Genomic DNA, 18,314 nt, shown 5'->3' on the forward strand with positions numbered 1-18,314 from the left:
TGTGTTTATCTGTGGAGGGGATATCCCCATCACAACCACTTATTAGGACATATATGTGGGCTTAACCAGGCAGCCATTCAACAGCAATAAGGGGCTTGCTTACTGACCACATTGTGCTGGGACTGGGACCAGTCTAACCAACACGAGAGTGCCGAGGAGGAAAAGTGAGGCAGGAAGGAAATAACAAATACACATGGAGAGACAGAGGGAAAAAAAATAGAAAAATATATATGGAGGGATAGAAAGAGTAGAAGAAGGTGACAAAGAAAGAAAGTAATGGATGGAAGTATATCTACATGACATTCTAGACATTTTACAAGACATATACATTTACTGCAGCCAAAAACAAAGAGCAGGAAAGAGGAAAATTATTAGAGAAGGGTAAAGGAGGGCATGAAAGAAGATAACAAAAAGAGGAAGAGACTGTTACATTAAATATTAAATAAGAAAATAAGGGAGAGAGAAGGCAGGAAAGAAGGAGGGAAGGAAGAAAGAAAGAAAGAAAGAAAGAAAGAAAGAAAAAAATTAAGCAATAATAACGAAACAAAGAAACAACAACAAGAAACAAACAAAGAAAATAGAAAGAAAGAAATGTGGAGATGGGGAAGAAAGGAGAAAGAGTGAAGAAAAAAGGGGAGGACCAAGAAAGGAGAAGAGGAAAATAATGATATTGCAGAAGGGTCAAGGAGGGCATAAGAGAAACAAACAAAAAGAGGATAAGACAGTTACACATTAAAAGGAAAAGGGGGGGGGGGTTAAGGAAAGAAGCAAAGAAAGAACTAAGGAAAGAACTATGGAAAGAAAGAATGAAATGCTGAGATAAGGAAGTATGAAGAAAAGAGTGAACAGAAAAGGGGAGAAAAGAAAACCATTGCTTATAAGGAAAACAAAGAAAATATAATTAAAAAAGAAAAGAAACAATCAAAACATGGAAAAAAACAGAAACAAACATGGAATGAGGACATAAAGTATGGAGAAAAAGATAGATGGACAAAAAATGTGGGACTAAGAGCACTTTGGAAATTGTGTGAGAAAAAGACTCAGGAGGGGGGAGTGAAATGGTCCATTGATACAGCCACATCACGTTGACTTGGCTCTGCATCACCACTGACACAGCAGCCTTCTCTGCCGTTGCCGTAGAAACGCAGGCATGTGCACTGATCAAAACAAAAAAACAAAAACCATATTTTGCGGCAGCGGATGCTCTCTGAGTCTCCCTTGGACAGACCATGAGGTAACCGAGTATGTGATGGAATCTAGAGCTGTGTCATCTAGGTGTGGGGATGTCGGGAAATGTGGAGGATATTTTAAGACACAAACACACACATGTACAAACATGTGCAGACACATGGATGCAAGCAGGCACACAGGGAGGGACAAACACACATACAAGATAATTAAGGTAAAAAGTTAAAATTTCATCATTTGAAATTTCTTTGCATAGTATTAACTATTTTTTTAATTAAAAAAAACCCAGCTGTTTGTATAATACCAATAGCAAAAATTAGGCTTGACGTGTCTACTAATAAATTAAGAGGGCGGCCCTTTCGTTCTAAACTCCTCCTATATTCTAACACCAAATACTGAGTCAGAAGAGCAGAAAATAGAAGTCCATGTGCAGAAATTATGCTGCATGAACAACAGTAAAAGGAACAGTATGCTCCAAACAAAGTGTTTGTCAGATCATCTAATGGTGTCTGAACCAAACAACATCCGGGCACGCAGCTGACTTCTCTGTGGCCCGAGCACATCTGAGATGAACTGAAAAAGAGAAAAAGTGTGATGTGGCCTGATGTGTCCACATTTCAGATTGTTTTTGGAAATCATAGACTTTGTGTCCTCCAGAATGAAGAGGAAAAGGATCATCCAGATACTAGTGCTAACTTCAAAAGTCAGCCTCTGCCATGGTATGGGGGTGTGTTAGTGCCCATGGTATGTGTAACTGTCACGTCTGTGAAGATCCCATTAATGCTGAAAGGTACATAAAGGTTTTGGAGAGATGTCCCTGCTTATTTAAGTAAGACAATGCCAAGACACATTCTGCATGTGTTTCAACAGCATAGCTTTGTATTAAAAGACTTTAGGTACATGACTGACCTGCCTGCAGTCCAGACCTGTCTCCCACTGAAAATGTGTGGTGCATTATGAAGCTCAAAATACAACAACAGACCCCAGGCTGGTGAGTACCTGAAGCTGTACAGAATGGGAAATAATTTGTCTTTAAAAACTTCTGGTTCCCTCAGTTCCCAAATGCTTACTGGGTGCTTTTAAAAGAAAAATGTTAAATGACTAACATTACGGATAAAAATCTATTTGGCATGACTCAGGCAGATATCATGTTCACAGATGAGGTAATGTGTTTCAGTTTTTTTCACTTTACGCTTTGTCAGGTTTGCAGACATCCTTCCTTACTCTCTGACTATCTAATGTAGCCCATGTTTCGCTGGAAGTTAAAGCAACTAAAGGGGGAAATGGGAAATGATGGCATTGAAAGGCAACCAAATGGAATGCACCTCTACCTTGAAGAAAATTAGGGATTTCTCGGCATTTGCACAATTGAAAACATTTTGTAAAATGAAAAAATATACGTTCAGCAACATACATAACATAGGTATAATTATTTTTAGACATTTTAATTCAGAAATTCTACATATTATATGATTAAGAACATAAAATCCTTAGCTAAAAAACAATACAGTATATTAAAAATGATTAAGAATTAAAGTAACTTGAAGGCAATTAATGGATCATCAATTATCTCAAACCAGTCTTATCAATAAATATGTGTCATGTCATTAAAATGTTTTAAGTTGATAAACGGTCAACTACTGAGCCTAGATATTGTCAAACCTAAATACTCTTTAACCCTTACACAAAGACAACTTAACATGCCCTTAAAGAGAGACACCCAATCTCCACATGGTACTTGAAAGAGTGGTCCCCATTGACCCCCACATGTGAGAAGCTTTCAATTGTGTTCCTTTAATGAAAAAAAAAAAAACTCATAGGAAAAGGGAGAGAGAAACAGAGAGAGAGAGAGAGAGAGAGAGAGAGAGAGAGAGAGAGAGAAAATAGGAGTGGGGAGTAAAAGAGCTGTGAGATTTTACAGAGGGCCCAAACCACAAGAAAGTCAGGGCTGAATGCATGCTGGACATTCCCCGGGACGGCGCTCATGTACTTGGAAAAAGCCCGCTTTTTTCAAGACAGGAAAATGATTTCAGCTGTGTAAATTGACAGCGGCCTTGTAGCTGAAGATGGAGAGGGAGAAAGGGGGGAAGCCTACAGCTCTGTGTCATAATTCCTGCTTAGTGAAGAAGCCACTGGGGACCTACTCCTTCAGGGAAACAAAATTCAACATCACATGATCACATGAAACAGTGTTAATTGTTACCAAATGAACCTGGTGGTGGATATCAACTTAGCTCTACAGTTTTACAGTCAAAGGTTTATTTTGCCTCCTTTGAAGAAATCTATCTACTCTAAATGATAAATACACCACGGTACCCTGAAAATATGGAGGCTTAAAGGGAAGCTGAGAAGCTTTGAAGTGTGCCAGAAACGGTGTTACTTGAACAGTATCAAGATATGCTCCGTCAGGATGTTTATACATGCTCGCTATTTTAGCCTTCACTCTTGTCTTCTCTCCCAGGGTGGCATTATTGTAAATCATGGTTAAGACACTGTGAGGCAATCATTTCATGTACAGTAGACAATAACAGCATGGCCGCTTAGATCAGTCATTCAATTATGACAACGGATGTAATTAGTGGTCGGCTTTAAACAGAATTGCAGCAAATGGCTACTGGCACTTACAGACATATATCTTCCTATAGCCACAGTTGGTTATAGATTGTAAACACACACTGGTTTGCACGATTACAGACTCTCACTGTGACTTTGTCTACACGACTTGGGGGAGCCTATACGCGGTAGAATCCAGTACAGATAAAGGACACAACGGTGCCTGGTAATGGTATGTCAACAAGTCCCTGATCTCAGGGTTATCAATCATGTGACTCAGAAGTGTGATCATCCTAAATTGGAGGGCAGATGTGAACAGGGAAAGGTGGTGAGGATAATGCACGGTTAGGAATGGAAGAATGAACACAGAGAGTGGTTTGTCATAATTCCTGGGTTTCACTGCAGAGAGGGAAGTGGTGACTCTTGGCTTCTGTGTGTAGAGGTTATGGGGGTGAGTGCATGTGGGTGTGTTTGTACACATGGCCATGCCTGCTGCTAGTGTTTGTGACAGAGTATGTATATGTGTATTTTTGTGTGCATATGTCCAGTATGTGGTTGTGTTAGTTGCACATTTGGGTGTGAATGCATGACTGTGTGTAGGCAAGTTATTGTCTTTGGGAGTGAGCGTGAGCTTGACTGCGTATACTGGATGCCTATGTGCGTGTGGAGGGCTACATGGTAGCATGCGTGTGTTTAGGCCAGGGTGGAGCGTCGTGCGAGGCAGTCTGTATCTATGAGCAGATGTGGGCACCACCGCCGCAGAGCCACCAATCCTCTAACTACCAAAGGAAGAACATTACTGGCCAATATGGGGTGAAATTGCATGGCTGGTCTAACTGGTTTTTGGGGTGAAAGTCTGAGAAAAACTCCAGATTATTTTCCAAGGCCACAAGATCATCATTTATCATCTGACATGATAACAACATGCCCAACATGTCAACAAAATAAATCTAGGCTCAGTTTCCATGGAAACAGAGTACTTAGATCCCATTAGCTGTACTAACTTGTAGCAAAACAAAGATCATTTTTAGCACAGTACACTGTGTGAAACTAGTGGGAATAAAAAACATCCCTGCAAAACAGTAGCTATGGTTACTGATCAACCATCACTGCTCCAATAGATGAAACAAGTAAATGAGAGACTGAGAGAGTGATAGCTTGGGTACTCTGGAAGAAATCTGGACAGTGTGGTATTCCCCTCCATCTTGCCTTGATGGTTACAGTTATACCCATAGGCCTAGACCCTCTGTGCCTCCCTGCTCCCTGCATGTGACACTTCTACCAAATGAAGGCAGTGAAGTCTAAGGTGGCCTCTCCTCTCCTTATGTTGTCCACCTTCCTCTTTTTCTTTGCTTTTTTATCCACTTCACGTCTTGTGTCAGCTCACATCTCACTTGCAGCTGCACAAAGCATTTGGCACCACTTTTATCTCCCTCATTACATGTGTTTGCCAGCTTCATATCTGCCCATTCACACAACTGCTCTCTTTCTCTCTCTTTCTCTCTCTCTCTCACACACACTCTCTCTCACACACACACACACACACACACACACACACACACACACACACACACACACACCGTGGGGCTGTGGTTTTGAGGCAGCTATGACACAATCCAGATTCTTTTAGCTGCCTATAGCGGGGAAATGTGTTTTGCGCAGAGCCATTTCCCTCAGAAGTCCAGATTTTCCCTGCCTAGCAGCTTTGATCCACATGGCACGGGGGGCTTGTGTCAACAGTCTTGTGTTTCAGCTGGAGGGCCCGGCAGACCCCCAAGGTGTCACTCATTGCTTTCTGCCATTGCTGGGGCAGCTTAACCACTATGTGGCGCTGTCACCTGCTGTACCCTAAACTGTGCCCCCCATGAGACAGCAAATGAGCACACAGAAGTGCAACCATGCACATACGAACACACACCAGCCTGGACACACACAGACAACACTTGCCTAACAACAGGTTCTATGGAGTGTGACTTGAGGTCAAACCAATTTGCCCTTTAATGAACTGTGGTCAAATAGCAAGTTTTTTTGTGGTCAAATACTAGCAACGGTGTGTGTCTTCAAAGCACAGTGTGACAAAGCTGTGTGAGTGTGATACGATGTAATAAGAGAAGAGGTGTTAGAGTCGACAGTTAAAGTGTATAAAAAATGTGAGGCAGGCTCAGTGATAAATGTATTGCACATCATCTTGTACTGGATTTATTGGCAGAATATGGCAGAAATATAAAATAATATTAATAAGTATGTTTTGATTTGTATATAATAAACTTAAAATAAGAATATTTTTGTTAACTTAGAAGGAGCAATTTATATCTACAGAGGGCACAGGTCCTCATTCATGGAAGCCACCATGTTGAACTGCCATGATTCTACAGTAGCCCAGAGTGGACAAACCAAAACTGACTCTAGGTATGGACTTTTGTGTTGTTTCTAAGTTTTGTGGCCACCATGGCTTCTCTTACATGCTTGGAAGGAGAGACTCAGGCGAGGTGTTACAATCTGCAAACTCACTGCAAGATGCCACTAAATCCTACACACTGGTCCTTTAAATGAAGACTGTCTTTTTAATCAACAGGCTGGTGTTGGGGGAAGAGTTCTGCATGTATTTAAACATGCACTGACTTCCTAAAATATACTACTGTCTAACCGATTATATTATGTTTTTCTCTCTTTTCGTGACGTTTTTTATACTTAGTAAGAGAAATTATAAAATTTTCTGTAAATGTTTCACTAAAACAAAGCCATAAGTGGTGGATGTTAAAATTCCTTTACCATTGAAAAAAATAAATATCCATGATTTTGTCTACTATGGCTGGGAATGAATTTGAAAAAATATCTAATTGCAATTATTTATTGCAATTACGACATGATTTACAATATTGGAGGGAATTTCCATTTTTACATTTACATTTCAGTGACAAACATATTAATTAAGCTGTGATTTTTGCTGGGATCTGTATCAAAGAAAGATGTTTTCTTAGTCTGTAGAATATAATGTATTGGCTACAACATCTCTGCAGCATGACTATATTTCAATTTATTAATTTATTCAATTTAAAATTGCGTTACAAATATTGTGCCTCCTGTGAACTGAACATTGCAGTAGAACATATTGCGATTTCCATCAAATTTCAATGAACTGTTCAACTCTATTGTCTACCACATACTGTCAACTGAGCAGTGAGGGTGTACTGAGAGGAGAGTTCGTCTTACTGGTAGATGTCTTTTCGCAGCACAGTGCGGGTCAGGGGGTTGTCAGCCTGAGGAGCCATGCTAAGGGAACCCAGCTTTAACACCAGTGTGTCTTCTTTCTTCACATGTGGATCTACTGGGACACATAGAGACACCAAATCAAATACAGTGAATACAGAGGGACACATGTTATATACGCATACATTACATAAATATTATAAATATATACTATACAACAAACACATTTATTCTACATGTACAATTTTACAAATCTTTAAACAAATATGGGAACACATGAAACTATCGCGCAAAAACTGTGGGACACACACACCACACACAAAAACACTTAAAAGTACAGTCTTACCACTATTAGTCATTACTACCAGCAGACAAAACAAGCTGCCATCTACGACAGTGCAACAAATTTATATTCTGTAGGAGTGTATATAACTGTGGTTGGTTCTTCAGAACCTCAACTATTTCTCTGAATAAATGTCTGCATACTAATGTGGGGGCTCTGCTATGTCTGGTTGGCCATGACAGGGACTTTCATACAGGCACCACATACTTGAAGAATCTATGACACTGCCCGTGACTTCACACTGTCCCTTTGTTGTAAAGTTTTCCATGCAAAAACACAAGTGTGCGTTCCAAAGCAACAAGTTGTTCTCTGACCTGATGCTGTGTGCTTGTCTTGTGCCCCGGGGCAGAAGATCCTGATCACACTGGTGTTGATGTAGATGAGAGGCAAACACCGAGAGGTCAGCGTGTGGCTCCTCATGGGCTGACCTACTGACTTCCCACGCTCTCTGTAGCGCCTTGGTACTGTAGCCTGAAAACACATCAAGTCAAAAAATACAACTAACAAAATTCATAAGATCTTAATCATAAGTTTAAATCTTTCAGTGGCTGCTTCACACAACAACAACAAAAAAAAGTCCTTATCATTGAGTAACCTATCCAGCTGCATTAAGTGTGTGAGAGGTTAAAGTAAAAAAAAAATTCAATTGCCTTTAATGGCTTTAAACTGGTGCAATATATTTTTTGTATTAATGTCAAATAAACTTTAGAGGAGTTTAAATTTTTAGTTTCTTTGACTAACCATTTGTACACATATTATAATGTTTCCCATGGCTGCAAAATTAATCTAGAATCACTGTTTCCAATATTGACATTTTTTTCATGTGAGCTGTTTAGTTGCTGATTCCCCATATGGGACACGTCTTGACATACTACACAGTCACAGGCACTGACAGACACTTCTCTTCTACCTGGAACACTCCTGCTACAGTAGCCAGTAAGGGACAGGATAGCACCACGTCAAAGGGCTGGGCTGTCAGCAGGATTTCTCTCAGGTACTGAGGTGAGCTGTCTGCCAGAGGATCAGTCGTCCGCTGACTGACAGTGGTAGCGCCGCTGCGTGTCGACCGCTCAGGCCGGGTGGTGAGTTTGTGACGGACATTTTTGGTGACGGCCTGGGTGTAGGTTATGGACAAGAAGCCGTGCTGCTGGTGAGAGCCCTCCAGGACCTTGGCTGCCGTCTGGCCAGCGGTGAGACAGGACAAATCACACTGTTGATACTGCAGGAATCATTACCCAGAGAAGTCACAGACAAAACCTAACCTGTTCACTGTTAATTTGGTCTGATCTTTTGGATGAGGGTAAAGCCTGGCTTAAGTAGCATAATAACATCATTATCCAATTCAATGACAAATTTAAAATATAGATAGCCAGATATGGATTAAATTTGATACATAACACTTTGGAGAACTTAACTTTACCATCAACAATGCTCTATTTAAAATTTGTGAGTTTGGAAAGCCAGGTTAACAGCTACTGCTTGCATTTCAGGAAAATGCAAGGGCCTCTGAGTCATCTACAACTACAAAAAAGCCAAGCTAAAGCTCCTAGTTAAAAAAATGTTCTTGAGCGAATATATTCAAATTTTGTGCAATAATTTAGATTGGATTTTCATATCAGCTTCCTTTATGAGATGCATACATTTCTGGAAAACCGGTTTATAACTAAGTTTTCTTCTGAGGCTGAATTATTTCTGACTGATCAAAAAAGACAGATCCAATCTTATGCGTGATTTACAAAGCAAATACAAGGTGAAAATTACTAAAATATCCATAAAGTAAAAGACAATAATCTTCAGCTGTTGCAGAAGGACAGATCTGTTTAAGACACAAGGGTAAAGTCTGCTAAAACATCCAGTAACAGTGGACTTGCAAGCTGTTAATAAGAAAGTGCATTAACTGAAAATTTTCTAACATAAAATTTGCCCTCTTTTTGGGACGCATTCTGTACAAAAATCTAAGTAAATATATAAAGAAAAAAACTAATTCTCCTCAGAGACCAAGCATGTAATAATAATACTATTAAGTGACTGAGCATTATGTGATTGATTATTAATTTGTGATTGTTACTGGGATTAAAGTTTAGCACCAGTGGAAAATTTATGAACAACATTACAAGTATTTAAGACCAAATGTAAACAATGGCTGAACATCTCTGAGGAACAGACACAACTCTTTTAAGCCACTGTTAACGGAGGTTAAAGCAGAGTCAACTGAAGAAGAGCTTGATTCTTACAGGAGGGAAAAAGCCAGAGAAGTGGCTGAAAGTGTCTTGCTTGCTGACGGGTCGAACCAACACAGTGCGTCTGTTCAGCTTGTCAGTGCAAGAAAGGACCACTCCTCCACAGCCACCTGAACTCCGAATACCCTCCTCCGCACTGGAGGTGAGGAGAGAGAGAAGGAAAGTAGACAGCAGAAGGTAATTGCACAGAGATAGACAGAGAAAAGTGGGGAAAAAAAGACAGAAAAGCATGAAATTTTAAGAAAATTTTGGAAAAATTAATTTAGAATTAAGTGAATAAAATCACAGGAAGATGCACCAGCTTGAACCAGCTGAAATACTGTGGAATGGTCTCATACTATCCGGTAATAAGAACACTGAATTCTGGAATTAGCAAAAATCCCTGACCTGTAACAAGATAAATGCTTAGAAAAATCCTTGATAGGTACCAGTATAAGACCATCACCAGAATAGGATCTTATCAAAAGAGAATGGAGGCCCATGTCCTAGTCTCCTCCCACACACACAGAGAAGAACTGTCACCAGATTTCATTGGCTTAATCATTTAGCCATCAGTCACTGGACAGACAGGGGATACTGTGAATAGTATTTATTTGTCGTATCATTTTATTTCATGAAAATTTTAAAGTGTCTCAAAATATTACATGTGTGAGCACCATGTGTTATAGCCAAAAGCAATTGTTTTTTCTTTGTTTTCCTATCTGTCCAGTATGAGAAGAGATGAGGGACCTTGATTAGGAGCAGCAGAATAGCAGAGGTGCAGTATATAGAGGCCTAAGGCTGCTAAGGTTGGTTTTGGGACAGGCAGAGGCCTCACCACAGCTGTCTCCTTGCACTGCAGAATGAGTCCTTCATAGTGACCAGAGTGCCAGCTCTGCCCTGGCCTGCAGAGACATACAAGGCTAAGCTTAACTTGGGTATCTGGGACTAGTCATACCATTCTGTCAGGGACTGATAACATCTCTTTAATAGCAACAGTAGTTACAAAATTGCAGTTAGATAAGTGGACCACAGGCCGATAGGAACATTTTTATTAAACTTTCTGCATTCTGAGAGCATACACTGAAAATTTAATGAAGGTAAATTATGCTTGTTTTTTTTTTTTTTTTGTTTTTGTTTTTTGAGGCAATCCATGAGAGGCAGACAGCACCTGCAAGCAGACATCAAAACAAGTTAACATAAAGACAGGCACAAAAATCATTCTCAGTGCAGTAAAACATAAACACTTAATATACAGCAGGGATGCATGATTTAGATTCTTTTAACCAGTACTGCTAAGTACCTGCTTCTCATGGTCGATACTGTAAGATAAACAATAATTGCATAATAATTGCTCATAACCTGTAGTTTATGCAAGTCTGAGGGTAAGAGTAGGCTATGATGTAGTGAGCAAAGATAGATATTTTAATATACCACTGACCAAACCAAATCTGACATCACTATTTCAACAAAAACAAAGAACAGTTCTGACTCTTCAAATGTTTTATCTAATATTTTTTTAGTAAATAAAGTAAATAAAAAAAACTTAACAAATATACTCCGGCTTTTGTGGAGCATTTTGCCTATAAATTCAATTTAGATGCTTTGACAGCCTGGTAAACCAGACATGTCCATGTATTAAATACTCAATACAAAAATACAAAACAAAAGCCTTAAAGTTTTAAAGCTAATAGTTTTAATTGCAGACAAAGCAGCCTTACATTCTGTGTTTTTAGATGGACCGCAAACGAATCTGCATGCCACCAATTACTGTATCAATGTGTGTAGATGCTTTGCTTGTTAAGTCAATGAGCAATCTGGTTTTGTGTTATTGGCTCTATTTAACAGCTGTTATTTCATTATCAAAACAGAATAAAATAATATAAATTTCCCTTTATCGAGCTGATAATTTATTGGCCTGATCTATATCGTGCATCCCAAATCTGCAGGATATAAAACACAGACAGACATTTACACGCACAGTGATATTACAGTTACTCTCGGATGCCAAATCATGCACAGCGAATGTATGGCAAAATGTTTCACACAAAGGTTCACACCATCTGCATCATTTCTTTTACGCCCCCTCTCACTCTTCAGTACTCCCCAATAGAATCCTGGGAGATCAGTGAGAGAGGACTACTTATAGGCCTACTGGGGCATGTGTATGTATGTGCATGTGTTTCATGCATTGTTGTCTTGTGTGCATATGTCAGTTCTTTCTGAGTGCGTGCCTGTGTGAATATCTCTTTGTAATCTCCCCTCTCAGCTGTAAGAGTGACTAATACATATGGACCCCCCACAGCTCTTCATCTCTCCCATCATCCCTCTCTTTTCTCTCCTTCTGTCTCTGCTCCGATCTAGCCATCCTTCTATCAGAGTTGCGGAACAGCTGGAACACATCAGTTCCAATTTGTGTGAGCTGCTCCTTGGAGCGAGTAAGGGTGAACTGTCACCAGCCGTCCTCTCTCGGGGGGCATCGCTACGTTTCAGATCAGTTGAAGGAGCACAGTTGCTAGGGGAGACCTGGCTAAAATAAGGAGAAGAAGAGGCTTCCTAATTTCCAAGCTTCCCACTGGACAGAAGAAGCTCCCACCTGGACAATTTAATACCCAATCATCCCCATCACCGCCTTGCTTCTATGTTTCCCTGTAATTCACTTCCTCTACTTCTTATTGAGCGAGCCCCACACATGCAGGGTTCAACACCCACCTATTCTATATTCCCTGGCGACTTGCTCTCGTCATTTTCCTTCCCTCCTCCACCCTTTCACACCCTCCACCAATTTTGATACTATCAGGGATTCAATTATTAATTCACCTCCCAAATTTGCCTGACCAATCTAACTTTCCATTCATTTTCCAGCAGTGAGATAGCTTAGGCCAGATGAGACATTTTCTCTGTCAAGCTTGATTTAATGTGACCCAATGCACACAAATAACCTGGGCTGGGTGAAGAAATACCTAACAATTATCTGTTCAGAATGATTAATATGGACTCCATCTCCTGCGGATTTTCTTGTATATATGGATGATACAGATTAGAGTGCGCCAGGAGCCCGGAGGTCCTCCACCGTGTCCTAAACAGCCATGACTGTAACCTGGCTTGGATGATAGAGTGCTTCTGCCTGCCAGAATTCTGGTCGGTGTAAAGTGTGTTGAGACCATGTTGTTAAATGCACATTAAACTGAAATAACCTAGAAATGAGAAAATTGACCCATTATCTACTTAGGAAGGCATAGAGGTCTACTAAAAAGATTAAGGTTGGCTCGGTCTCAGAAGCAATTGGACACACACCTGTGGAAAGCAGAGCAGTGTGATATAATGACCCACGACACCTTCACGCTCTAAAACTGTCTAAACCACTGACATTGTCCTGGCTCGGGTTGATACTCCATACTGTATGTAACACATGCGGCCTGACAGAATATAAATCATCTGACTACAACGGAACAGGGAGGTCTGCTAGAAGCTTGCTAAACAGTCAGGTTCAAAGCCAAGACGATCCCCTCAGTCATTCTTTGACCTGCAGAGGACACGGCTAAGGTGATTTTAAAATCTGGCAAATCAAAATCAATATCTATTATTAAGTCAGTGGTGAGAGCATTGATTGTTAATGATGGGGTTCAATACAGGCGCAGGCCAGGGCCTGAGACGGTCCATCTCCCTTTCACTGTCTGGCTCGATCAGAGAAGGAGGCACTTAGAGGAACATATTTACTCAGGCACGTAGGCACACAGACCTGCAAACATGCTCTGGTTTTGCTGGATGCAACATGCTGGAGTGTTATGGATCACTGTTTCATTATCTCCTCAGACAGAGACAGGGGGAATTGCCTCCTGCTAAGTGGTCTCATCCCAACAGAGCAAGACCTCAGGCACGTACACAGCACACACTCAGAGCTGCTGATTCCATCACGGAGGAATGTGATCAAGGCAAGATGGAAGAAATAAAGGAAAAAATAAGGATACAGATATCGAAAATGAGGCCCTCTTTAATTGATGGGAAGAATGAGTATATAGGGGAGAAAGAAAAACCTTTAGTCACAGCTTCAGTTTCACCATGCTGCAGTACGTGCTTTCATAATTTCATGGCCCAAAGCTAAATTACCCCATTTTGACTGGAACTTGACGTGGGGAGAGATTACCATAAGGATGCAGTGGAACATCGCCCAGTGGTTTTCCTCCCCTAACAACGTGTTAATGTTTCTGTGAATCGATTCAGACACCGCAGGCTCAGAGAAAATGACTGACGGACTGACTGAACTCCTCTGCCTTGTGAGTCAGAGCTGGGACAGCCCAGAGCCCATTCAACCCGTCCGTCTAGTGCGTCTGTCTGTCTGTCTGTCTGTCTGCCTGCCTGTCTGTGGCCACTGCCGCAACAGCTGTCTGGAAAGACGATGACGCTGAGGTGATAATCCGAAAAATCACCCATATGAGCAGAAGTGGGAACAGACAAAGTGTTAGTGGTATTGGTGGGAAGTGTGTGTTTAGACTCCGAGACTGTGAGAGAACAAGTGTGTGTGGGTGGGGGCATGGTGCAAAATTAACTTTATTATCCACTGCTAGTGGATGTTCAAATTATACCAGCCAATAAACACATAAGGTGGACAAAAGTATCAATATTGAGTTCAATACTACATGTTTAATACAATACAGTATCCACTTATTATAGTATCAAAACTACCAAATCTCTAATAAAAAAAAAAATAATAAAAAAAAAAGATCAAGTGCTTATTCAAGACCTCAGTTCAGTCCTTATTATCCTGCCTGAAATTTGGCTTTCAGTAAAACCAAACAGTGTTCAGTAACTTTTTCTTCACCAGCACTGCGCGCAGGTTGTTAATTAAAAAAAAGACCATTTTGAGTGCCTAGGACTTTTTTCTTTTTGTCATGATATCGAAAGAGGTATTAAGTATTGTTTTTTTGTTTTTTTAATACTGGGTTTTGTTTAAAAAGTTTAAAATTCTGGTATGGTGACAACTGTTAAAAAATACCATTGCTTTTTTGAGTTGAGAAAATCTACCAGCCACTTGCATATTCTACCAGCATTTGGCTTGGGGGCTTGTGCTAATTTTTTATCAGTACCCTTCAAGTGATACCAATAGAAACAGAGTACTTAATTTGATATCCATTATATCTTTCTGCATTTATTTTTTTCAGATGCCACAATGTTTTTGTGGTATCTCAGTACACAGAAGTCCATCATGTACACCACGCTCAGCTTCACCACACCACAGACTATACTGGATGTAGCTGCTGCTGTAGTGGGCCAATCACACACCAAAGAAGCTTGCAACCATACAGATTCTTTTTTTTTTTTGATCTGGGTACAAGAAGGATCAGGTAGAGGTATCGTTTGACTGAAGAAGTTTTAATACTCCTTAATACTGAAATAGAGTAGAATAGAAAGCAACGATAAAAGCAACGATACCCAGACCTGCCTGGTGGATAGAGATACTGTCCTCAAACTTTTAGCAGCATGACATTTCTGCTTGCAGTCTTAAAAGATTACCCCAAAAAGTGGATGAATACTGTATATGTGTTAACATGTATAAGATGTACTGTACCTGCATCTGTAGTGGTCGATGTTGAAGCTGCCAACTTTACATTTGATCTTCGTATAAACGTCCTGGACATCTACTGAGGCACTCAGGTCTTCTAGTTCACTGATGACACAGATCTCTGTCAGACGCACAAAAAAAACAGCAGAGTGTTTTTTGGATTTTAAGATTATTAAGTGAGTCACAGTGGAAAGATGTATTCATGTAGGCAGCTTAAATATGTATCAATCACTGTGAATGTCAGACTTTCTCCCTCTGGTTTTGTTTTGGTATGCTGTATGGACACCACTGTCCTTGGAAAACAGACAATACAGCTGAACTCAGACCTCAACAGAGGATGTTTCATCTGTGTGTGTGTGAACTTTATTTCTGTGGGCCAGGACCTGCACTGTAGCTAACCCTCTCCAGGTCTTGCCTGGTCCTGATCCAACTGCTGTGGTCAGTTCCTGCACAGTGGACACAGAGAGTGTTTTTGAGACTGATTAAGGCAGGAGTCTGTGTGTGCAAAGCCATACACACTGACTGGCTGCCTGAAGAAGTCATACTTTAATGGGTGGGTAAGAAGCAAAGCATGAATAAGATATCCGTCAGCCGGACATAATGAGCAGAGTGTGTGTGTGTGTGCGCCTGAGTGTGTTTACACAATACTGAATGTTGATGTAGACTCCTATGCGTGTGTATTCATTAAAATGTATGTGCGTGCCTCAGTGCACCTTGTGTGAATATAAACCCACCCACTGCAGGCAAAGTGAGTAAGCTTCATAGAAGGACTGATTAACTTTGTATTGAACCGAGCCTGTGAGCTTAACTGTTGGTTCTCTCTCATTGTTTCCACAGAGAAAGTCCCACAATCACAGGCTAGCTTGGGAAAATGGACTTCATGCATGTGAAACTATGGTTGTTGTTGTACTGTTGCCTTGCGGTGATTCGGAGAAACGCAGAGGTTCCTAATGGCTTATTAAAATTGAAACACAAGGCTTGTCAGCTTTATTGTGGATACTGTGTGGAAAGAACTCTCCCAAGTTGTTCGATACTCAGAAACTCATAGTCTCCAAACACGGTGTTGATATTGATGTATGAGTTTTCTAAACCCACCCTGTGAGAGTCCTGGAAAGCCTTAGTCCTGTCGTCTTAAATGGCTCATCTTGAAAGAAGGAAAGTGTATCACTGATTTGTGCCTTTAGCAGAGCCTCTAGAGACTCATGCTTGATTTTCTACCTCTAATCTTCCAACACATAATAGCATAACATTATACCCAAGAACCAATACGTCTGGATGGCTGTTTTTCCATTTCTCTGGAGAGACAAGAATCCTATTTCCTTTTGCAGTTGAAAAACATATTACATCATAGCAGATTGTCTGCAGCCATATCTGTGGCTAACTTATCTCCAAGAATGTACTTGTGATATTAGGCATCTAATATATTGCATACACACAGTTCTTGTTTTCAATAACATGCTTAATGTGGTGCACACAGAAAATCCAGTGGTAAGTTCATCTCGCAACTCAGATGGCACATATTAAGCCCAAATCCAAAGTAATGCCTATTTAGGATGTCTCTAAGTCAAACCATCTCTGTGATGTCCTCCAAAACATTCCGTTTCCACTAGAAAAGACCTTAAGCTGGGCGATCTGGTTGGCAGATGCTAAATATTACAGCCACCAATTAAAGGTAAATCTAGCCTTTCATCGCCCCAGTAAATCTAAAGGGGACAAGAGGCGGTTCGCTTGGGATTCATCACCCATTTATTTATTTGTCTTCTCCCTCTGTCCCTCATTCTCTCCAGCTGCTTTTCTCTCTTGAGCGCTCAACATTGGAATGAGAAAAAGAGTTCAACACTTTAAACGACCAGTGTGTAGGATTAAGTGGTATCTAGCAGTGAGCTTGCTGAATGCAAACACCTTGTCTCACTGTCCTCTTCCAAGCATACAAGAGAACCTATGATTGTCATGAAACAAAGCAAAATACTGTTATCTAGAGCTACTGTTTAGTTTGTTGGTTCTGGTCTAATGTAGAAAAAGAAGAGGACCCACAACCTTTACAGATATAAACGGCTCATTCTAAGGTAATGAAAACAGAATGATTCTTATTTTCAGGTGATTATACACTAATGAAAACAAACTTGAATATTATATTCTATTTCTGCAAAATTCTGTGAATAAACTCTGAATGGCTGCCTACACTCCTTCACTATGGAAGAGTATTAGGGCCAGGTATAAGGGAAAAAAAGAGAATTAGTGTAGCATTTCAAAAATAAAGTTAAAATGATGAGAATAAAGTCTGACTTTCAGTATTAGTGCCAGGCATATGAAAAAAAATCAGGAGGAATATATATGATTTTTCCTTTGCATTTTGAGATTAAAATTGAAATGCTGAGAATAAAGTTGAAATACCATTTTGCCTTAATTTTCGAAATGTAAATTCCTCTTTGTTAGGGTTTTAGCTTTGTCTCTCCTTCTCCTTGTACTTCCTGTTGCTTAACCTCCCTATTGTTTCATGTTTTGTTCTCTGTCTGTGGGTACTTTTCATTTGGTAAATTCTTTTCCTTGTCTCCTCTGCTCGCTTCCTCCCCTCGTGTCTTAGCTCCACCCAGTGAGAACATGAGAGAGAGATGCTAGGAAGAGACGCGAGGACAGAGGAGACAAAGCTGTGAAATGAAAAATTCTCTGTTGTTTTTAGTGTCAGTTTGAAGCGACAACAGTTACTGATGACGAGCTGATACCAGCTGTATCAGCTGTCAAACTGAGTGATACAAATGTCCACACAAACACTTATTTAAGAACAGTCTCAACAGCTGTAAGCATTTGTCTAGGTCTGTAAACTGTTTTAAATAGCTGATTATTAGTAGTATTCTTTCTGATGTTGATTTTAATCATCATTTAATATTCCTTTTAGATCTTTAAATTAATATGTGCTATGGATCAGTGCTGTTTGTTTACTTAGGCTATTTATTTACCTGCATTATTATTATCTGCACAATAATACACACAGCTGTGTAAGAATGTGTGTCAATATTATTGTGAGATTAAACAAAGATGAAGTTATTATAAAGTGTTAGACGCTGACACATGATGGTGCATTATACAAATGACAGTAAACTGACCTAAACCATTCTCAGTCTCCTGGGTCTAAAATTGAACTGTCTAAACAGCCTTATGTCTGGCCCTAATACTACTTTCACGCTGCACCCTGGTAAATTTGGATTAAATTTTTCCATTGTCTTATTAAACAGATTCA

The 18,314-nt window shown here is 40.1% G+C and overlaps 1 protein-coding gene across 6 annotated transcripts in view; it reads right to left on the reverse strand.

Moving 5' to 3' along the window:
* Positions 1 to 18,314, reverse strand: part of vps13b (vacuolar protein sorting 13 homolog B) — a 396,480-nt gene that overhangs the window by 166,450 nt on the left and 211,716 nt on the right. For 2 of the 6 annotated variants that reach the window (XM_084725927.1, XM_084725925.1), the window contains exons 27-31: positions 15,083 to 15,197; positions 9,529 to 9,670; positions 8,205 to 8,474; positions 7,609 to 7,765; positions 6,955 to 7,066 (exon numbers count right to left, since the gene is read on the reverse strand). In XM_084725927.1, the coding sequence (XP_084582053.1) occupies positions 6,955 to 7,066; positions 7,609 to 7,765; positions 8,205 to 8,474; positions 9,529 to 9,670; positions 15,083 to 15,197 (796 nt within the window). Of the gene's footprint in view, positions 1 to 6,954; positions 7,070 to 7,608; positions 7,766 to 8,204; positions 8,475 to 9,528; positions 9,671 to 10,351; positions 10,419 to 15,082; positions 15,198 to 18,314 lie in introns of all 6 variants that reach the window. The other 4 variants (XM_084725926.1, XM_084725924.1, XM_084725929.1 and 1 more) reach the window with 2 other exon arrangements.

Source organism: Lutjanus erythropterus, chromosome 9 (assembly GCF_056507025.1).
Source record: "Lutjanus erythropterus isolate fLutEry1 chromosome 9, fLutEry1.hap2, whole genome shotgun sequence".
In the NCBI taxonomy this organism is placed as follows: domain Eukaryota; kingdom Metazoa; phylum Chordata; class Actinopteri; order Lutjaniformes; family Lutjanidae; genus Lutjanus; species Lutjanus erythropterus.